The following is a 23,299-nucleotide window of genomic DNA, read 5'->3' as shown; positions in this document are numbered from 1 at the left end:
GTCTTGAAAGAATAGATTCTGATCCATGAGTAGTGACTGTCAGTAATAACAACACCTGGAACAGGCAAGCATGAAGAAATGTCGGCTAGAGGAAGGAAGGACACCTAGGCACACATGTGCCTTGGATCTGCACAAAATCACCTGGCCTGTGAGAAAGTAAGCAACGTAGGATTCATTAGGATGACTGCATCCTGACCCTCCTGACCCTGCATCCTTCCCTGGGAGTCTGCAGGGAAGCAGGTGCTAGGGCTGCTAAAGGACAGAAGAGGGCAGTGCACATACCTTTGCCCAACCAACCACAGCACCTACCCAGGAAACTGAAGAAGGAAGCAATGCCCATGATCCTGGTGTGAGAATACAGCTGTCCCTTGGGAAAGAGGAAGGGCAAAAAGTATCTTAGGGCACAGGGGTAGGTTTAAGAGTCTTACCCAGGGAGGTCTTAAGTGCCAAGTTCTCCAGCATCACATTGTGGTACAGGCACATCTGAGCCTCATCAAGGAGACCCCATTCCTCCCAGGAAAAGTACACAGTCAAGTCCTTGAAGATCACAGTGCCCTGCTGCAATGGTGACAAATGAACCACAGACAGTCCACTTCTAAGGAGACACAATCCCTTCCCCTACACATCTACAGCATGCCCACCCTCCTTCCAAGCTCCCCAACTCAGAGGAGAAACTATGCCCTGGCACCACTGGTACCACTGTGTCTTCATGGGCCCATTAATCATGGAGTCCAGACATTAGCAACAAGAGGCAGGTGGACAAATGTGTATCTAAGTTGTAGGCCTGGCATACAGGGATCCAGCTGCTCGTATTATCCTTTTATGACCAAGGTTTCAACACCAGGTCCTGGGACCATCAGGTATACTCTCTCTCCAAGGACACATCATTCTTTATAGGGCACATCCCCTACATCTCTGGAACCCACGGCCACATGCCCACGGCCACCAACACCTCATTGGCCCACTCCATGTGGCCAGGCATGTCCCTGAACTCTCCACATATTATTTGTGTTTTATTCAGCATCTCTTCATCCCACTGGTGAGGGTGGATTTCCCACCCTACAGTTATGGAGATGGCCAAACATGAAATCTGACACTGGCCAGATGAGAGCAACAGCAATTTATTAAGCACACATACTCACAGCATAGGAGTGAGACAATGCTACACCACACAGGGCCACACGGAGGTGGTATTCCAGAAAAGAATGAAGAACAGAGTCACCAGGGGCTCTGAGATGTAAGCTTTGCAGTATCAAGAAGTAGTGTACCTTAGTTCCCATGGGAAGAGGTGACTGGCTTGTCACGTAAGTCCATGGATTGGTAGGAAACTGAGACCTGCTGCAGAGAGATACACTGCAACTGCTCTAGTCTTCTTGATAAAAAAGGGGTGTTTGGTTTGGAGAGCTGACCCACAGGAGCAGAGTGGGGATGGGAACTTGCACTCAGGCCATATTAGCCATACCATTTTCACCATATTTTAAGGGTATCCATAATAGGTCTTAATTTTAGGCCAATGCTAAACTTGGCAGATGGCATCCAGACTATGCTTAACCTATCCAAACAGGATCCAGTATCATCTCAGACATCCTATGGCTTCCTTAGTGGTCATAGCACCAAAGTCTACAAAGATCTCCCTTCCTGGTTCCATCCTTGCCTCAGACTCAACCACACAGAACCACGGATGGCTCTCAGATACCCGTGGCCCTCTTCCACTTCTGGGCTGCTCCTGTTGTCCTCTCAATAGTCACTGCCTACTCCTCATTCAAAGCTCAGCCCATTGGTGGCCCACTCCAGTTCTAGTGACTCTTACCGATGACCACATGTGCTCCTGACCCTCTTGTTCAAGATGAATGAAATACCATAAGCCCCATAAAAGTTCCTACAAAATCCTGGTGTGTAGAGAGTGGTGAATAGGCACCTGCTCTGACCTGAGACCTTGCCTCATTCTTGGCCTCCCTAGCCAGCTCATGTCCACACTTCTCTTGGAAGCCTTGGCCACCTGCCAGACAACACTGTCGCTGGGGCCGGCCCCTCCCCACTTTCCCATCCCTCTACCCCCACTGATAACCACTTGCCTCCCTCATCTGTGTTTGCAAAGCTTGGTAACACCAGCCAGGTAGGTATCCAGGCCAGAGACCCAGGCCTCTGCCTCCACCCATCCCTTCAGCTCCCTTTAGAGCTTTACATCATAGCTTGAAGATCACCCCTCCTAAATGTGACCAACATTCATTCACTGGGTTCCACAGAGCAGCCACCACATTTTGGATGCTTTCATCCTGAATCACTCCCCATATTTCAGACCTACGTATTCAGCTGCCCACTTAAAGGCCTCCCCTTAGTGGTCTCCAAAACATTTCAGACACTTAACAGGGTTAAAACACAGTTCCTGATATCCCCAGTGAATACTGCTCCTATAACCAAGTTCCTCATGGCAGATGAGGGAACTTCCATCCCTACTTTTTTAAGTTTATTTACTTATTGTGAGAAAGAGTGAGAAATAGAGAGCACATGTGCATAGGGGAGGGGCAGGGAGAGAGAGGGAGAAAGAGAGAGAGAATCCCAAGCAGGCTCCGCACTGTCAGCAAAGAGCCTGACTCCTGGATCAATCTCATGAGCCATGAGATCATGACCTGAGCTGAAATCAAGAGAAGGCTGCTTCACCAACAGACCCACCCAGGCACCCCCCTTCCCTACTTCAAGACCAAAACCCATCTCTGAACTCTGTTTCGCACCTTCAGCATTCACATCAGAAAATCTAGTTGCCCCTTTAAAAACACAGATCCAGAATCCAACCATATCTCAGCTATGACCGGGCCACTGACATTCACCTGGACTTCGGCAGCAGCCTCCGCCCTGATCGTCCTTCCTCCTTCTCCAGCCCAGCTTTTGCCTCCTAATACTGCATCCAGTTGCAGCCTGTGAAGACCCTGGTTAAGATCGCCTCCCTCTTCTGATGCAAACTTCGCACTACCTCCAGAGTAGACACCCAAGTTTTCAGGCAGTCACTGCAGTCCTGACTCCTATCCCCCTGCTCTTTGTTCCCACCTGAAAGAGAGTCTTGTGGTTTCCTGATTATTCTGAGCTCAGTATTACCTCTAAGAATTTGCACATCCTGGTATCAAATCTAGGAATAAACTTCCACATGTGTTTACACTGACTGCTGGAACAGGCACACCTCCATATAACCCCTGGCATGGACTTAGGACCCTATTTTGGGGTCCCTAGGCCCAAAGACCGAGTGAAGACCACTGGAGTCCCAAGACACCACAATCCACAGGACATGCGGTTCAGGGTGAGGGACTGAGACACCCTCCAGTCCCTGGAGTTCCAGAGCCGCTTCTGAAGCCATGGGAAATGTGGAAAAAAGACTGGCCTTGGATGAATGAGTCCATGGTGGGGTTCGATGGACTCAGGTCTCCCTGTACCCCTGCCCGGTCCTGAAAAGGAGACAGGTGACTTCGTGCTGGCTGCTCAACCTGAGGCACAGATCTCAATATCGCCGCTCACCATGCGTCCCGCACCCGGTCACGTCGGCGCTCAGACACGGGGCCCCCGCCCTCGAGCTCCTCCCCTGCCGGGGCACCGGGACCTGGGCCGCAGGGACGCGAGCAGGTGCCCCGCGCTCGGGCCTCGAGGGTCTGCGTGGGGAGAGGGCGGGGAGGGCCGGGGGCCGCGCGTTCACCTGGGCGAAGGGGATACTCTGTGGGCGGAGGGGACACTCGGCCCCGGCGCCGGGCAGCCCGGCGGCGTCGTCGAGCCACAGACCCCTGGCTGCGCGCCGAGGTCGGCTCCTCCCCTCGCGCCTTCTCGGTCAGTTCTCTTGGTCCCAACCCCAACGCTCTAACCCTCTACCCGGGTGACAACACTCCAGTGTAGCCAAAGTAATTACTAGAAAGACGCCGGAAGTCTCTCCCCGACGTTTTGTGCCTCCTACCAAACGGCAATTTTCTGGGTCTTAATTGGTTGGGCAACGCTGTCTCCCCCCCCCCCCCCCCCCCCGCTTCCGTCGCAGAACTTTCTGGACAATGTAGTTCTCACAGAGCCTCAGACTGCGCGTAAGGGCGCTCGCACCTCACCTCCAATCGAAAAGGCCCAGCTCCGCCGCGAGGGGCGCTGGGAAACGGCGACTCCAGGTCCCGGGGCGGAGGAGGGTCTTAGCTCCTTCTTAAAGAGGCGGTACTCAGATTTCTGGATAGTCTGGCAGCAATTGATCATTTATTTAGAGACCTGTCATTTTAGAGTCCCTGAAACTCAGCATGCTCTCAGAAGCTAAACATATTCTTCCAGATGTTCCCAAAAGCTACAGATCCAGATGCACCTATTATTTCAGAGTTAGTCACAAAATGTGTCCAATGGTAGAGGAAACTAATAAAAATTACCGTACTGTAATTCAAATGTAAGAGCTCTGAAGAATTAGAGCCAGTTTTAGAAACTGAAATATATGTGGGACGCCTGGGTGGCCCAGTTAAGCACCTGACTTCGGCTCAGGTCATGATCTCACAGTTCATGGGTTGGAGCTGCACGTCAGGCTCTGTAATGGCAGCTCAGAGCCTGGAGCTTGCTTTGGATCCTGTGTCTCCCTCTGTCTCTGTTCCTCCTCCATTCTCATTCTCATTCTCTCTCTCTCTCTCTCTCTCTCTCTCTCTCTCACTCTCTCTCTCTCTCTCAAATAAAGATTTTTTTAAAAGAAAAAAAGAAAAGAAAAGAAACTGAACTCTATGTTCAATTAGAGACAAGAGGAATGCTCCAGATAGGGGCATGGCAAGAAAGATGGAGGAGGATGTTGTGCCAGCCTGAAGCAGGAGTACAAAAATGGATCTGTAGAATGTATGGTGTCCAGTTTGGTGGGCAACACTTTTATCCATTCACATTTCCTATTCAATGTCCTTATATTCACTTCCTTTAAGATCTGACATTGATCTCAAAAAGAGAACAATGAAAGAAATACTTATTTTGATATAGGACAATGTCTGCAGTGTTCACAGGTGGAGCATGCATGCAAAGGGTGCTCTGAATCCCGAAATATAAGAGGATCTTAAATCCATGATCTCATCTCATTTCTAGGAAGTATTATCATTTTCCCTGTGATTACAGTTCTATACTGCATGAGGAATTGCTATTATCTCAGAAAAACAGTTGTAAAATGCAAATTATAGAAAGCTATTAATTTTTGTAACTGTGAGATGATGGACATTAATTAACTAGAGTTATTGTAATCATTTCACAATGTATACAAACATGCAGTCTTTATGTTGTACACCTGAAACTAATACAATATTATATATCATTATACCACAATTAATACATTTTGTTTTTCTAAGTTTATTTACTATTGAGAGAGAGAGGGAGCAGGGGAGGGCAGACAGAGAGGGAGGGAGAGAATTCCAGACTGTCTCTGAACCATCAGCACGGAGCCTGATATAGGGCTCCAAAAACCTATGAACTGTGAGATCATCATGACCTGGGCCAAAACAGAGTCGGATACTTAACCAACTGGGCCACCCAGTGCCCCAATTAAAACAAATTTTAAGGAAGGTTATTAATTATGATTATGTAGTGATTCAAAGATGGTGGCAGAAGTGTCTCTGGAAAAATACTTTGGATGGTGAAAAGAGTAAAGATCTCTGAGTAGCTTCAGTAGTGATGTCGTTGGTGGTCCATGGATAATTTGGGGATTTTTGAATTGGAATGTTTCTAGAGCTGATCATCTTGTTTTACCATTAAAAGATTGCACATTCCCTAAGGGTGTCAAGGTGGCTCAGTAGGTTAAGCAGCTGACTTCAGCTAAGGTCCGGATCTCACTGCTTGTGTGTTCCTGTGTTCATGGGTTTGAGCCCTGAATCAGGATCTCTGCCCTCAACACAGAACCCACCTTGGATCCTTTGTCTCCCTGGCTCTCTGCCACTCCCCTGCTTGCGCGCTCCCTCTTCTTCTCTCAAAAATAAAAATAAAACATAAAAAAAAGTTTCCACATTCCCAAGTAATAGAGTACCATTCAGTTGAGACAATTTCACTATGAAAACATTGAGCCTGTGAAGAATGTTAATACATCTAATTAAAAGACTTTAAAAAGACCAGAAAATCCTAGTTTACCTGGGCATAAGACTCTCTGAGAAGAAATAGCTCTTTCATGTAAAAATAGCATTGCCATTGAGTTTGTTGAAAGTAGGGAAGTTTTTTAGAAATGACTGCTTTTTATAGCATCCATGTAAACATATTGTTTTAAAATGCTATTTAGACAATCCAGTTACATGTTTTATGTTTAAATATATTTGACTATTTTCCATTTCTAACTTTCAAAATTAAGAAATCAAAAGTAATTTTCAAATTGTTAACCTTAAAAATAACAACTGTCAGTTGTTTTTCCAGCAAAAGCTTTATTGGGGAATAAAAGAGAATTGCAATCCAGGACAAAGAAGCTGCAGCAAAGCCACGGGCAATTATGGAGAACAAAGGATAAATACATTTTTTTAAAATAAGAAAAGAGGTAAATTGGGAAGGCAGTTATAAACTAAAAGTCCAGGAGCACTTGGGTGTCTCAGTAGGATAAGCGTCCGACTTCAGGGCAGGTCATGATTTCACGGTTCACGTGTTCGAGGCCCACGTTGGGCTCTGTGCTGACAGCTTAGAGCCTGGAGCCTGCTTTGGATTCTGTACTTCCCTCTCTGTGTCCCTTCCCTGACCGCACTCTGTCTCACTCTCTCTCTCTCAAAAATAAATAAAGATTTTTTAAAAATTTAAAGGGGCTCCTGGGTGGCTCAGTCGGTTAAGCGTCCAACTTCGGCTCAGGTCACAATCTCACAGTTCATGAGTTTGAACCCCGCGTCAGGCCCTATGCTGACAGCTCAGAGCTTGGAGCCTGCTTCAGATTCTGTGTCTACCTCTCTCTCTGCCCCTCCCCTGCTTGCTCTCTGTCCCTCTCTTGAAAATAAATAAACATTAAAAAATTTTCAAATACATTTTTAAAATTTTAAAAATAAAAGAGCAGCTACATAATTAATAAATTCAGTTAATAAGTAAGTCCCACAAATTAGTGAGACACAAACCATCTCAAAAGAATGCAAAACTTCTGTATAGATGACAAGAATTCCAAAAGGCCCACTATGCCAATAAGAAAAACAATTTTGAGGGGTGCCTGGGTGGCTCAGTAGGTTAAGCATCCGACTTCAGCTCAGGTCATGATCCCGCAGTTCATGGGTTCAAGCCCTTCATCGGGCTCTGTGCTGACAGCTCAGACCTGGAGCCTGCTTCAGATTCTGTGTCTCCCTCTCTCTCTGCTCCTCCCCTGCTCATTCTCTCTCTCTCTCTCTCTCTCTCTCTCTCTCTCTCTCTCTCTCTCTCTCTCAAAAATAAAAAATTTAAAAATTAAAAAAAAAAGAAAACCAATTTTGCAAGTTTAACCTTAAATCAGAGTGACATCAGTAAATGACAGATTATGGAACTACAGGCCCTTGCTACGTTTAAAAACACTTGAATAAACAAAAACATGCTGACCAAAATACTTTATGAGTACTTACAAATCAGTTGAAGGTCTGTAGACACCCAGGAAGGATGGAAAACAGTGGGGCTTGATTGCAATGTTCTAACTTGTCTGAAGGCTGAGGATAGGACCAGTTTCTGCATCTCCTGCCTCTGCGCTGATGGGAATGGTGGCAATAGTTTGGAAACCAGGTAGGAGGCCAGTAAGGATATTGGCAGATTCCAAACTCAGGATAGCTGCAGGAAGACAGCAGTCCAGCAGGTGCCGGGGATAGATTAGGCAGAGGAATACAACAGAACATTTATGCCCTGAGAAGAAGCGGGCGTGAGACCTTTAGGAAAATTAAGACACGTGTACTGCAGAATTGGGGAAAACACACACACACACACACACACACACACACACACACACACACCAGGGGAGATGTATATGCCCGGAAAAGATCCAAGAAGGCCTCAAGCCTTCATACTGTGTTGATTAGCACAAGTTTTTCCCTGCATTGAGCCAGTCCCTAACGACTTGGGGATGTGTCTCTCCGATTTGCTAAGTCAGAGTCTTCTGTAATGTAGCAATAAAAGAGCAACTATCCTATCACCTCCGCCTAGTCATGGGAATGCTACATGTCACATTTTCATATTCGCAGAGACACACTCAAGGGAGGAAATGATACAGCTGTGAACACCAAGGGCGAGAATCTTGGGGGGGCCATCATAGAACTCACCATAGCACAGCGGATTCTGCTAAGAGACATTTGCCCGTGAAGACTCATGTTCTTCCCTTGTTTACTCGATATAATGAAAAGCAGTCCAGACTCTCATGCTGGCGTCTATATTCGGGATGGGGTGCACTGCTCACAGAACCAACACTGGAATGTGTACCAGGTTGGCTGACAGTGCCCAGAGGGCCTGGCCACAACCCTCAATGGATTCCAGAGGCACAGAGGTATACTGGACCCTGGCCTCCCCACCTTCTGGGGCCTGCCTCCTCCAGGACCACCTCGCTACCAGGAGAGTTTGTCTTTCCCAGGAGAGATAGGATGGCCACTATGGGGCAAGGAAAGAGGTCTGAGGAGACACCAGCCCTATTGAGACCCTTAATCTCAGACTTCTGACTTCCAGCACTGAGAGAGAATAAACACCTGTTGGTTAATAATGCAAAAAAAATTGCAGGGCAGACTTCAAGCTGTATTACAAACCTGTAATCATCAAGACAGTATTGTACTGGCACAAAAACAGACACTCAGATCAATGGAACAGAATAGAGAACCCAGAAATGGACACACAAACATATGACCAACTAATCTTTGACAAAACAGGAAAGAATATCTAATGGAATAAAGACAGTCTCTTCAGCAAGTGGTGCTGGGAAAACTGGACAGCGACATGCAGAAAAATGAACCTGGACCGCTTTCTTACACCATATACAACAATAAACCCAAAATGGATAAAAACCTAAATGTAAGACAGGAAGCCATCAAAATTCTTCAGGAGAAATCAGGAAAAAACCTCTTTGACATTGGCTGCAGCAACTTTTTACTCAACACATCTCCAGAGGCAAGGGAAACAAAAGCAAAACTTAACTATTGGGACCTCATCAAAATAAAAAGCTCCTGCACACCGAAGGAAACAATCAACAAAACTAAAAGGCAACCGACAGAATGGAAGAAGATATTTGCAAATGACATATCAGATAAAGGATTAGTATTCAAAACCTATAAAGAACTTATCAAACTCAACACCCTAAAAACAAATAATCCAGTGAAGAAATGGGCAAAACATATGAATAGACACTTTTCCAAAGAAGACATCCAGACAGCAAACTGACATATGAAAAATGTTCAACATCACTCATCATCAGGGAAATACAAATCAAAACCACAATGAGATACCACCTCACAACTGTCAGAATGACTAACATTAACAACTCAGGCACAACAGATGTTAGTGAGGATGCAGAGAAAGAGGATCTCTTTTGTACTGCTGGTGGGAATGCAAACGGGTGCAGCCATTCTGGAAAACAGTGTGGGGTTCCTCAAAAAATTAAAAATAGAACTACCCTAGGACCCAGCAGTTGCACTACTAGATATTTATCCAAGGGATATAGGTGTGCTGTTTCGAAGGGGCATATGCACCCCAATGTTTATAGCAGCACTATAAACAATAGCCAAAGTATGGAAAGAGCCCAAATGTCCACTGATGGATGAATGGATAAAGAAGATGTGGTGTCTCTCTCTCTCTCTCTCTCTCTCTCTCTCTCTCTCTCTCTCTCTCTCTCTATTACTCGGCAATCAAAAAGAATGAAATCTTGCCATTTGCAACTACATGGATGGAAGTGGAGGGTATTATGCTAAGCAAAACTAGTCAGAGAAAGACAGATATCATATGACTTCACTCATATGATGACTTGAAGATACAAAACAGATGAACATAAGGGAAGGGAAGCAAAAATAATATAAAAACAGGGAGGGGGACAAAACATAAGAGACTCTTAAATATGGAGAACAGAGGGTTACTGGAGAGGTTGTGGGACAGGGGATGGGCTAAGGGGCATTAAGGAATCTACTCCTGAAATCACTGTTGCACTATATGCTAACTAACTTGGATATAAATTTAAAAATAAATTAAATAATAAAGAAAATTTAAAAATTATAGGGCATAACCAGATGGCACTGGCAGAGAGTTTCTTAGAGTTGGTACCTACTCCTTCAGATACATTGTACACTACAGGTAATCCAGAAGTCATAATATTTATTGAGAAATATTTAAACTTGCTTGGCCACATTGTCTATCATATGAATAAGCTGCCAGCACATGGTGGCCACTCAACAAATATTTTCCAAAGAGCAAAATGTATTTTTAATGTTTGTTTATTTTTGAAAAAGACAGAGAGACACCGAGACAGAGCTCGACCAGGGGTGGGGGAGGGAGAGAAGGAGACACAGATGTTTACGTTGGATGCTTAACCAACTGAGCCACCCAGGTGCCCCACAACTAGCTCATTTTTAAACATTTTCACATTTACATTGCCCCAAATGGAAACCCCACAGCCATCAGCAGTCATTTCCTTTTCTCCCCTCAGCCAGTTCCTGTACACTTATCCACTTTCTGCCTCTGTAGATCTGCCTCTGTGATTATTCTGGGCATTTTGTATAAACAAAATCTTACAATGTGTGACCTTTGTGTCTAATTTATTTCATTTAGCATGTTTTCAAGGTTTTTCTATGTTGCAGATATATCAATATTTCTTTTTCTTATTTAAAAATTTTTTAACATTTATTTGTTTTTGAGAGACAGGAGAGAGACAGAGCATGAGCGGGGGAGGAGCAGAGAGAGGGAGAGACAGCATCCGAAGCAGGCTTCAGGCTCTGAGCTGTCAGCACAGAGCCCAACACGGATCTCAAACTCCTGAACTGTGAGATCATGACCTGAGCCAAAGTCAGATGCTCAACTCACTTAGCCACCCAGGTGCCCCTCTTTTTAAATTTTTATTTATTTAAGAGAGAGAGAGAGAGAGAGAGAGGGCACACCAGTGGGGTAAGGGAAGAGAGAGAGGGAGAGGAAATCCCAAGGAGGCTCCATACTGTCAGCGCAGAACTCCATGCAGGGCTCGAATCCACAAACCATGAGATTATGACCTGAGCTGAGATCAAGAGTCATATACTTAATCAAGTGAGCCACCCAGACACCCCTGATGTATCAATATCTCTATCTTTCTTCTGGCTGAGGAATATCCCATTGTATGGATAGATTCCCATTTTATTTATCTTTTTATCAGTTGATGAGACATTTGGGTTGTTTCCACCTTCTTGCTCTTATGCATAACATTGCTGTGAACATTTGTGTTTAGGTTTTTCTGTGTGTGTTTTCAATTCTCTTGGATATAACCCTAGGAGTGGAACTGCTGGATCATATAGTGACTGTGTATAACTTTTTGAGGAACCATCAGACCATTTTCCAAAGCACTGAGCCATGTGAATTGAGCCCTGACTCTTGTATTTCCATCCCTCTCCACAGCTCCCAGCTTTTGCAGCAGCCAACACATCTGGCCGTGCTTTACAGCAACTTGCCTGCAGACCCTTTTTCCTCGCCAGGGCCCAGCTCCTTAAAAACAGGGATGATTGCACTTTAATCCAGTGTGGTGTCTATTTTGATATTTTCAGTCTCCTTTTGAGTAAAACGGAGACAAGGTGCTGGAACTGATAGATAATATCCCTGGAAAACTTTTGTATCATGAGAGTGATCCCTTAGCATGGCCTGGGAATGTGCCCAAAGAAATGATTTGTGCTTCTGTTCAGGAGCAAGAAAAGAAAATCCTGAAAAACATTAAAAAAAATTTTTTAAGAAAAAAGATAAAGAAAATTCTGAGAATCTCTCTTTTGTACATATGAAATTGGATTTTTCTCTTTTCCAATTAAGTTATAATTATTAATGAACTATGCAAGAATTGTTGAGCGTATGGATTTATTTTCTCTTAAATACTTCCAGTTGGCTTCTCTAGAGTGCTCCGAACAGAACTCTCCAGGAGTAAGTCATACTCAGGTCCCCCATCGTGGGTTGTCCCTGCAGCCGTGGGCTCCACGCTGGCTAGCGCATACTGCGTCTTTTTCCTTTGCTCTCACAGATTCTCCAGGCTCACACTGTGCATAGAATTATCTAGACTTGTTTCCCTTGATAACGACTGTTCTTTATTCAGTCTGTTTTCCATGTGTTTTCTTCTTTTGGATCTAATAACTAAAACGTAGACATGATGTTATTGAAATGCTATTAAATGAGGAATAGAGACAAAAGAGGTAAGGGAAAACATGGAAAAACTAAGGTACAAACAATAGAATTTTCAAGATATAATGAAAGCTATCTGTCTGAAAAGGATGGTGAAATTTGAATTTTAAAATTATGCCCCCCCCAAAAAAATAAAATTATTTTCCCACTTCCTATATACAGGCTTTATAAATGCCCAGTTTAAAAAAAAAAAAAAAAGAATGTTGGCTGATGAATGAATATGTGGTATATAGATACAAAGAAATATTACTCAGCCATAAAAATTAATGAAATCTTTCCATTTGCAGTGACATGGATGGAACTAGACTGTATCCTGCTAAGTGAAATAAGTCAGTCAGACAAAGACAACTACCATATGATTTCACTCATATGTGTAATTTAAGAAAAACAAATGAGCAAAGGTGGGGGGAAGGAGGGGGAGGCAATCCAAGAAACAGACTCCTACCTATAGAGAACAAACTGCTGGCGACCAGAGGGGAGGCAGGTGGGGGATGGGTTATGTAGGTGATGGGGATTAAGGAGGGCACTGGTGGTGAGCACTGGGTGATATATAGAAACGCTGATGTATATTGTGTACCTGAAATTACTATTACACTGTATGTTAACCAACTGGAATTCAAATAAAAACTTTAAAAAAATGTATACTTCAATGTAAGGAAAAGACATTGGAAAACCATTTCCTAAGGGTAAGCATTGGCATCAGTGAGCATCACTGACCACCATACTCTTGGCCTTGCAGCCTGTCTCTGACTGTCGCATCTGGGACCGTTACAGAGGAGATGCATACAAGGGATGACAGACGTGGTTGAATCAGACACTGCACTCTACATACTTTTGCTCTAGAATTTTTTAAAGCAAGTATCCAAGAATCTCTGAACTCCTACAAAAGCAGGTTCATATGAACACATGTGCTGCCCTCTCCTCACAAAGATTTGCGGGCATGGTGAGCATCTCGCACACAAGGGTCTGTTCTGTGCACCTGGATCCTATTCCCACATCAGGTGGAGGCAGACGGTGCAAGAAGGACATCTGTCTAGCTGTGTTCTACGCTCAGCAATAACACCGCACTGATAAGTGTTTGGTCTGGGGCAAGTTTTGTCTCCTGAACTCTGTGTTTGGTCCTGGGAATTGCAGTCCATGGCTATTTGCCCCTCTGTATAATTTGACGAGAACAGTTCATTTATGTAGGTGTGGCTATGAATATTCACCTTTATTACCTCAAACTCCATTAAATCCCACCCAACTTTGCCTTTGAAAACCAAACCATCACTGCCCGCTCAGCTTTCATGTGACTTTGCATCTGACAAGATAAACTGGTGGGTCGGGTGTTCACCTGAGTGAATGAACTTTTCCAGCTCCTTCTCGTTCTCTGGAAGTAGGTAGGTGGACTCATCCTGGCTCTCATCCTCAGAGCCCTCGTCCTTGTCTCCCAGCAATGGTATCCTGACATTGTTATAAAGCCAGGCAAGTTGCTGTCTTTCCTCAGCCTGGACCAGCCGACTGGAGAATAATGTAGAGGAATTTTTTTTTTAATGTTTATTTCTTTTTGAGAGAGAGACAGAGTGCAAGCAGGGGAGGGGCAGTGAGAGAGGGAGACACAGAATCCGAAGCAGGCTCCAGGCTCTGAGCTGTCAGCACAGAGCCCGATGAGGGGCTCAAACTCACAAGCTACCGTGAGATCAAGACCCCAACCGAAGTCAAATGCTTAACTGACTGAGCCACCCAAGTGCCCCAGTAAATTATCACATCTAATCCTGTGACTTTTGACTGAATAGGAGTCACTGGTACATGATAGTAAGCGGGGGAGGGAGGCAGAAACAGATTGCTCACCAATGGGCGCTGATAGGCAGAAAAGGAGTAACTGACAATGCCAAATGTGGTTCCCAGCCAGGACTGGGTGAGGTGAGGAAGGAACTCATGTGGGGTACAAAACCCCATAATCAAGATAAATAGTATATTCAAGATAAATAATATCATAATGCAATATTTTACTAAAGAAAAATGAATGGCAAGAAATCCACAATGAACAAAATATCAACATTCTTAAATAAAGTCCATACAGGTATTAGGGATTTTTCCTTTTGTTCACTCTCTAACATGGCTTGGCCTAGCACTGCTACTGAGGTTATATTTAAAATGTTGGTAATTTGGGGGCACCTGGGTGGCTCAGTAGGTTAAGCGTCCAACTCTTGATTTCAGTCCAGGTCATGATCTCACAGTTCATGCGTTTGAACCCCGTGTCAGGCTCTGCACTAACAGCTAGGATCCTGCTTGGGATTCTCTCTCTCTCCTTCTGTCTCTGCCCCTACCCAGCCTTCTCTCTCTCTCTCAAAATAAATAAAAATAAACTTCAAAAAATAAAAACAAAACAAAATGTTGGCATTTTGTTCATCATGGATATTTTTTGAAATAAATTTAGGTTTTATAAAATATTGAATCAAAATATTATTCATCTTGATGACTGAATTTCTTGGCAACCCCTTAAATCTTGCACCCGAGGTGAGTGCCTTGCTCACTGCGTTCTAGATCCAGCCCTGGAATTGGATTTTCAAGCAGCTACTTCTGTTTGATATGAAAAGGAGTAATAGAGGGATTTCCTTTTTGCTAATATACATATCTTCCTAATTCTGTTTGACATACATAATCAGGAAGAACTGGTCTGATCCTAAACATGATTAACAGTAATCATCCAAATCCTGGTCTCATCCCAATGTCTTGATTCCAGTTATAAAATTTAAGGGGGTGCCAAAAGACTCAGTAGTGATGATAAATATTTGAGCTCAATCTTTTTTTTTTTTTTCAACGTTTTTTATTTATTTTTGGGACAGAGAGAGACAGAGCATGAGCGGGGGAGGGTCAGAGAGAGAGGGAGACACAGAATCAGAAACAGGCTCCGAGCCATCAGCCCAGAGCCCGACGCGGGGCTCGAACTCACAGACCGCAACATCGTGACCTGGCTGAAGTCGGACGCTTAACCGACTGCGCCACCCAGGCGCCCCTGAGCTCAATCTTTTAACAAGTTGAAATGAATGGGGAAAAAATCCATGATAAACCAAATGTCAAAATTTTAAATAAACATAAGATCCAACAGTGCTGTGATGAACCATATGGGAATCAGAGTCAAAAGAAAGATGTGAGTCCCTATATACATGTTTTTTGTGTTTTTAAGTGGATATTCTTTTCCAAAACACTAGAGTTGATAATGTATTTCCAATTTGAAAAGTAGTGTATCAAAATTCACCTTATGTTAAGTTTAAATATTTTATCTATGCAAGAAACAGAGTTTATTATAATTTTACCTTCCTAATTTAAATGAATGAAACTTACCAACAGTATTTTCAAAACCTCTTCTGGAAAAAATTCACCACTAAAAATTACATGAAAACATGTGCTTTGCTGGGGCGACTGGGTGGCTCAGTCAGTTAAGCATCTGACTTAGGCTCAGGTCATGATCTCACAGTTTGTGAGTTCGAGCCCTGCATTGGGGCTGGCAGTGTAGAGCCTGCTTGGGATTCTTGCTCTCTTCTTTCTCCTCTCCGCACCTCCCCTGCTCACACTTTCTCTCTCTCTCTCAAAATAAATTTTATTTTATTTATTTATTTTTTTTTTTCAACGTTTTTTTTTATTTATTTTTGGGACAGAGAGAGACAGAGCATGAACGGGGGAGGGGCAGAGAGAGAGGGAGACACAGAATCGGAAACAGGCTCCAGGCTCCGAGCCATCAGCCCAGAGCCTGACGCGGGGCTCGAACTCACGGACCGCGAGATCGTGACCTGGCTGAAGTCGGACGCTTAACCGACTGCGCCACCCAGGCGCCCCAAAATAAATTTTAAAAAATTAAAAAAAGGGGCACCTGGGTGGCTCAGTTGGTTGAGCGGCCGACTTCAGCTCAGGTCACGATCTTGCACTCTGTGAGTTCGAGCCCCGCGTCAGGCTCTGTGCTGACAGCTCAGAGCCTGGAGCCTGTTTCAGATTCTGTGTCTCCCTCTCTCTGACCCTCCCCCGTTCATGCTCTGTCTTTCTCTGTCTCAAAAATAAATAAACGTTAAAAAAAAAGAAAAGAAAATATTTTTTTAAAAAATTAAAAAAAAAAACATGTAACTTTGGAACATGTATTTTTCCTTTTGCCTCATGCTCTAAAATAACTTGTTGTGGCCTATGAGTAGCATGAATGTAAAAGCTCTAAGAGTTGACATTAGCTCAGCAACTTAATTGGATACTGCAAGTCCTGGAGGATACATTTGAGGGAATTTTCATAGAAAACTCTATGTATGCTAACATCTTTGTGTACACTACTGAAAAGAAGCTGAAATTGCAATGACATAAATTGAGTGAAAGATCACCGCACTAGATGTCCCAGAACTAAACATGCTGCTTACACTCTCTCATTAGTAAATGTCTTCAACTTTACCTTTAGTCTTATTTGCCTTCACTGGACATACTGTGAAGTGGTCCTAAAGTGGCCACCTTAAAATACCCAACACATGGCAACAGGCTCTTTGTGTTCATACTCAATTCCAATAGAGCAAGTAATTTACTACTTCCTCAAGCTGTTTTTTTTTTTTAAGAATCATTATCTTTGCAATCTTTTTTTAGTGTTTATTCATTTTTGAAAGAGAAAGCATGAGTCAGGGAGGAGCAGGAGTGTGGGGGGACAGAGGATCCAAAGTGGGCTCTGTGCTGACAGCAGAGAGCCGGATGCAGGGCTTGAACTCATGAGAACTGTGAGATCAAGACCTGAGCTGAATTCGGAGGTTCAACCAACCCAACCATCCAGGCGCCTACACTGTTTCTGATGGGATATAATGGAATCCCAGCACTGAATGCTGGAGAAGGAATCAGTATATATAGTTCTGGTCAGAGTAGCATCATGTCACAGTGCAGATCATTTTTGTCTAATACTAATTTCAAAATGATCACATCACTTAAAAGAGTTTGACCACAAACTTTATTTGTGCAAACAAGATGAAGTATCTTCCCCAAATGCTACTGTTTTCCTAGATAATAAATATCTAACGAAAAAGAGAGTGATCACTCTTTTCTGCTTTGCACTAAGGTTCCTTCCAAAGTATCAAGTTCTCTTTAGAACACCATGTTTTGGAAGGATGCCATCATCTCAGACAGTGGTTTTCAAACATTTTGACCATGATCCACAGTAAGAAATATGTTTTACCTCATAACTGTGTATCTGTTTGTCTGAAAAGTTAAAAAATGAGCATTTATGTTAAGACTTGTAATGCTTTCTAATATTTTCTATCCTACTAAATTGTATTCTGTCCTATTTCACTTTTTTCCATTTGTATTATGATCCAACATGAGTACAGTCCATATTCTGAAAAACCCTGATGTGGAAATTCAGGATGACCATAATACTTTAATGATTATAAGAATTATCATCATCATTATTATCATTATCATTACTAAATAATAACCTAGTTAATCTATTATGTCTTACTTAAGGATGGTAAATGTTACTTAGTATATACCTACTATATCACATAGGAAATACTGATTCCACATATCAGAGCAATGCTGAAGGCTATACACGCAATCACAATTACTTGAACAAGAGCAGGTCTACGTGCAATCAGTGCTAAAAATGGAAAGAAAAGATTTCATTTTACTTGTGTCTATCGGTTAATATATTTGTTAAGCATATTGTTATTCCAAAGGGGAATGGGAGACAAAATCAGAAGTACCATAACAAACAGCATCCTTAATTGTTAAAAATATGGAGGCTACATTGCACAGGGAACATATATAATTTGAACTGCCACATAAAGTAATCCCTAACTCCTTTTTCTTTCTCTGGCTCTTGTCCTTTGTCAAAACCCTCTTTTACTCTGTAGAGATACAGGACCCCTGACTCAGTACAGCAGCACCTGCTGTCCCTGTAGCTGAAAGGAGAGTGGCTTTAGTTTCACGACTTGGGCACTGCACTCATGGTTCGGGGTGTGCAGCACTGTGCTGAGATGATACCTTAGGGAGATTCCGAATGCAATTCCAGGGGCACCTGGGTGGCTCAGGCGGTTAAGCAACCAACTTCGGCTCAGGTCATGGTCTCACTGTTCATGAGTTGGAGCTCTGCATCAGGCTCCATGTCGTGGAGTCTGCTTCTGGATTCTCTGTCTCCCTCTCTCTCTGTCTCCCCCCGACACACACACACACACAATAAATAAATAAACGTAAAAAAGTGAATGCAATTCCACAAACCTGCATTCCAGGTATCAGCATTCAGGGGTGCTGCATAGGTTGTTAGACTCCCATTAGTCTTTATAGGGTTATGTGTATCACCCTTCCCATTACCTGGGATTAAAAAAAATAATAACCAGAGAGTTATTGTTTGTACAAACTGGACAAAAGAGCAATTGGCAAAGTAAGTACATTATTCAGCCACTTGTAAAACCTGATAAATTGAGGTGATTACTCTTCGTCCTGCACTTGGCCTTCCCTCACTGTCTGTCCCTTCCCTAGCACAGAAAGAGTTCAGCAACTGAACTGAAAAACGCCCTGAGTTTCACCCATCAATGAAAGGTCACCTGAGCCTGACAAAAAGAACCTGGACTGTGAAAAGTCTAGCGGTGTAAAATGCTTGATTGCAGACCTCAAACGTGGGAAATATGGGTGTTCATTCTATGGTTTTCTCTACCCTTCTGTATGCTTTCAGGCTTTCAAAATGAAATTCTGGGGCAGGGAGGAAAAAAATGGGCTACAGATGGTTTCAGTATAATGAGTACTAAAAACTGGCCGCTGGGTTTGGCCACAGGAAGGTCACTGGAGACCTAGACCACAGCGGTGCTAGCCACGTGGGGAGGGGGGAATGCCAGAGTGACCGAAACAGTTCAAGAGAGAACAGGAGGAAAGGAATTGGAGACTGTGAGTTTTAGGAACTCTTTTGAGGAACTCTGGTGTTGTAGGGGGAGAAATTAGGGCAGCTCCCAGAAGGGCTGAGGGATCCACAGATGGGTTTTGCTTTCTCAGATGGGAGAACCAGCAGCACGTTCACAGGAGAAGGGAAGTGATATGTTAAATTGCAATACCACAGGAAATGGGGAGAGAACTTCCGGTAGTGCGGAGGGTTGGCGGAGCTGGAAGTTGGCACACCCGCAGGGCTAGTCCTTGGGCTGGACCAGAAGGAAGGCAGAGAAAGAGGGTGCAATTGCAGGTAGATGGAGCAGGGATGGGGATGGGGTGGCGATACTCTGTTTTGACCGCTTGTATTTTGCCAGTGATGGAGGTAACAAGGTCATCCCCTGAGGGTGAGGCAGAGGTAAACATGATGGGGGTTTTGCAGAGCAGAAAAAATAGATGAGAAAGTCACCAAGCAGAAGGAGAGTAAGTGTGCTAGGTAAATGAGAAACACATTTATAAATAAAATGTCCAAGAAATGAAACTTCTAGGTATATTGGCTATATATTTTTTTTATTTTTTTTTGTCCTTCCAAATTATTTTATTTCTTTTTTTTTAATTTACATCCAAGTTGGTTAGCATATACTGCAACAATGATTTCAGGAGTAGATTCCTTAATGCCCCTTACCCATTTAGCCCATCCCCCTCCCACAACCCCTCCAGTAACCCTCTGTGTGTTCTCCATATTTTTTAATTTTCTTTAAAGATATTTTACTTTTAAGTAATTTCTACACCCAGCATGGGGCTTGAACTCACAAGCTCGAGACTAAGAGTCACACACTCCACCAAATGAACCAGACAGATGCCCATATTTTCTGTATATTGATGCTCTGGCATTTACTGGCTTGATCCTGGACAGACCAACCCTCCCAGGGCTATTTGCTACAGATTGCAAACAACTCCCCTTCAAGTGTGCCTTTGATATAAACCAACCAATCCAGAGCCCACACCCTCAGCCACCTTCTTTATCAAACTCTCACACACCAAGCCAATGTTTCCCCTGACCTAAATTATCCCAGGGCCAGGTACTGGACAACTAGGAACCACTCCTATACCCTAGAGTCCACCAAAATCATCCAACTATCCACTACTCTGTGTACCTACCTCACTCACTCCTTCCCATGAAAACACCAATAAAGACTCTGGGCCAAGCTCTCCCCTCTTGTCTCCCCCACCTCTTGCTTCTAGGAGTGTGTGAGTATAATGTTCTTCCTTCATGACAATCATTTCCATGTCTGTATGTCTTATCATACCTGATTAAAATAAATCCCAGGTATATTTCATCACTCTAGGGCAAAAAGTGAATACATTCTTTTTATATTTATAAGAATCGCCAATTGCCCTCTATAGACGTTGCACTCATTCCTAGCCTACATATGAGATTATATTCACTTGAAACTAGTAGGATATTATATGTTAATTATACTTCAATTAGAAAAAAATACGAGATATTTCCCAAATCCTTTGCCATTTTTTTTTAATGAAACATTTTGCTCACTTTCAACATGATAGCTGAAAACTGGAATGAGTATTTCCTTATTATGAGTTAGGCTTCTTTCCATATAACCAAGAGCTCAGGGTTACAGAGAAAATTGGAGTCTTCCAGTGATCTAAAACAATTCTGTCCTCTATCTCCATATCGGAACCTGCACCTGGGACCTGAAGCTCAGGCACAGCAGAGGTCTTAGCTGTGCAAACCTCTAGTGCAAGCTCCCAACACAAGTTAGTTTCAAAGTAAAGATTAGGATGCAGGCCTCCTGATCTCTGGGTAGTGGGGTGAACAGGCAAGTGAGCTATTCATAGCTGAATTTTAGAAAAATTAACGATGTGTTTGGGATGGCTGGACGTATTAATCACATTTTTAAGATCAACTGTATTTCCTGATGCTTCAACATCTGTGCTATTTTAGAATCTGCTCCTAGTGGCATCATGACTAACCCAACCATCCAGAGGGCGCTCCTTTTTCTAATTTGCACAAAGAGCTGTACAGATTAGTGCTGACCACCGTGGGGCGCCCTCTGGAGCCATAGACCACAACAGCCTTGGGAATGTCCCTGTATCCCAGCCACCCTCCAAGACCCCTTGACTTACCATTGTTGCCTGGTAATTGCGTGGGCATAGGAGGTTTCAGAGCTCAAAGTCGTTCAAAGGATCAGAGAGAAGAGACAAGTTCAAGATGGATTTAGGAAAATAAAGAAATAACTTGTATTAGACAAGGGGACCTGAAAGCTAAGATGGTAAATGTCATTAATACATTTATTACAATGCCTTATAGAAATATGTGGCTTAATTTGGAAAAGCATGGTGTTCTGTTTGCATCCATGAATATGGGGTGTTAAGAACATAATGCATTTGGCTTCTGGTCTGTTTTTGCAGTCACGTGAGCTGGTTGAGGACCTGATAGATTTAGCACAGAGTTGAAGGGGTCTGGGTGGTCATCAGAAAGTCAGAGAGCCAGTGCCAGAAAGCCACGGCAATACGCTTTCCTCCTACAGAAATTAGATGCTTTTATACTGTGCAGATGGCATTTCCCTTGTACAGAATAGAGATTGTTTATAAGCACCACATATCTTCACAAAGAGCTGCTGCCTGATTTCACAGATTGGCAGGGTCAGTTTCTCTGTTTTGAGATAAACAAAGTTCCCTTGAGGACTCAAAATGCAAAGCATAGAAGACAGATGATTATAAAGAATATTTTACACTCATAAAACATCTGTATCTGGACTTGTATGGTCTACTGCCAAACGTATACCCAATTACAATTAAAGTAATACAGACACATTCAAACCACTCTGATTTGGTCAAGGTTTCTGTGTGTGCCAAGTGAAATAAAAGAGAAGCAAAGCAGTCCCTAAAGAGAAAGCACAGCTTCCAGAGACAGAATAATATCGGATTAATTTCCAAGTTTCCAGAGACAGAATAATATTGGATTAATTTCCAAGCAATGATTATCTAATTATATTATTGTGTGGACCATGCTCCTAACAAATGCACAAGAAAAGACACATTCATACAGCAGATGAGAGGACCCCAGTCTATGGTTCTCATTTCACCAAATGAGTAATACAATTACTTACCTCTGAGTCTTGAGGAAACACTTTCCTGCTTAGTGATATTTGTGGGTGTTTGTGACTGATTGTAGCCTTGAAAAGAAAACTCGTAGCAGTGAAATATGATTAACCCTTTTTACTTCCCCTGAAACAAGTAAAAACAATGGTTGAAGCTACCCATTAAGCCTGTTGCTAGTTCAACTGGTTTGAACTCACCTTCATAAGGCAAGCATAAAGGTGGCCATTCCATTAAAAACAAAACTAGAAAGGTGAAAGAACTCTGAACCTTGTCCATCACTCCAAAACTGTTAGTCTTTTATCACATGGAGAAAAGGAAATATTTAGCTATAGTGCAGTTTCTGCCCTATATTTCTCTGAGAAACTAAGAAACTCTGCTCTCTACAGAATGTTTGCGTTCTGACTTGGAGCCACCAGTGTGAGGTCAGCTGACGTTGCCAACACAGCCTTCCTTCACGGAACCAAGTCAGCCAATGGGGAGACTAACAAGATGGGGTGTAGGAGAAGGAGGCACATCTGTGGGTATAGATATGGATAATACCAAGGCCCTCCCCTCAGGGAGTATACAGACCAGTGAGGAGGCAGAAAAGATCAGTTACAATTCAATGGGACATACCATAAGAAGCAAACAGAATGCAGTAGGGCTCTGTAGTCAGATGCCTGACTTCTAATCCTAATCTCTGCCTTCCTACGCATTTTTGCTTGATCAGGTTACTTAACCCCTTTGGACTTCAGCTTCCTCATCTGTAAAACAGAAGGAAGAAATAGCACCTACCTCACAGCGTTATAGCAATATTCAAATAATGAAATCCATGCAAAGCTCAAAAATAGCGTTAGTACTGAGCGTTAGTTCTGGAGAGCATTTGCAAAAAAGCAATTCAGTACACATCCACCTGATGGGTACCGTTCAGAAAACTAGACTCCAGGGGCTGCCTCCAAAAGTTTTTTTAGAGGAAATTAATTGAGGGGCGCCTGGGTGGCTCAGTTAAGCGTCCGACTTCAGCTCAGGTCATGATCTCAGAGTTCGTGGGATGGAGCCCCACATCAGGCTCTGTGCTGACTGT

General features: G+C 43.3%; 1 protein-coding gene and 1 pseudogene across 1 annotated transcript; both read right to left on the bottom strand.

The window, feature by feature from the left end:
• The window catches only part of LOC131500080 (zinc finger protein 256-like), a 17,023-nt pseudogene extending 4,996 nt beyond the window's left edge, over positions 1-12,027 (bottom strand).
• On the bottom strand, positions 11,924-23,299 carry C17H19orf18 (chromosome 17 C19orf18 homolog). The gene is made up of 7 exons (XM_058706622.1): positions 22,434-23,299; positions 22,245-22,310; positions 21,259-21,300; positions 18,472-18,564; positions 17,749-17,851; positions 13,592-13,758; positions 11,924-12,210 (listed from the first exon to the last, which is right to left on the bottom strand). Exons 1-7 carry the CDS (start codon positions 22,510-22,512, stop codon positions 12,095-12,097), a joined length of 666 nt encoding a protein of 221 aa, XP_058562605.1. The 5' UTR covers positions 22,513-23,299; the 3' UTR covers positions 11,924-12,094.

This window comes from Neofelis nebulosa, chromosome 17 (assembly GCF_028018385.1).
Source record: "Neofelis nebulosa isolate mNeoNeb1 chromosome 17, mNeoNeb1.pri, whole genome shotgun sequence".
Lineage (NCBI taxonomy): Eukaryota > Metazoa > Chordata > Mammalia > Carnivora > Felidae > Neofelis > Neofelis nebulosa.
The sequence above is the reverse complement of the archived record's forward strand: the minus strand, read 5'-3'. Positions and strand labels throughout refer to the sequence as shown.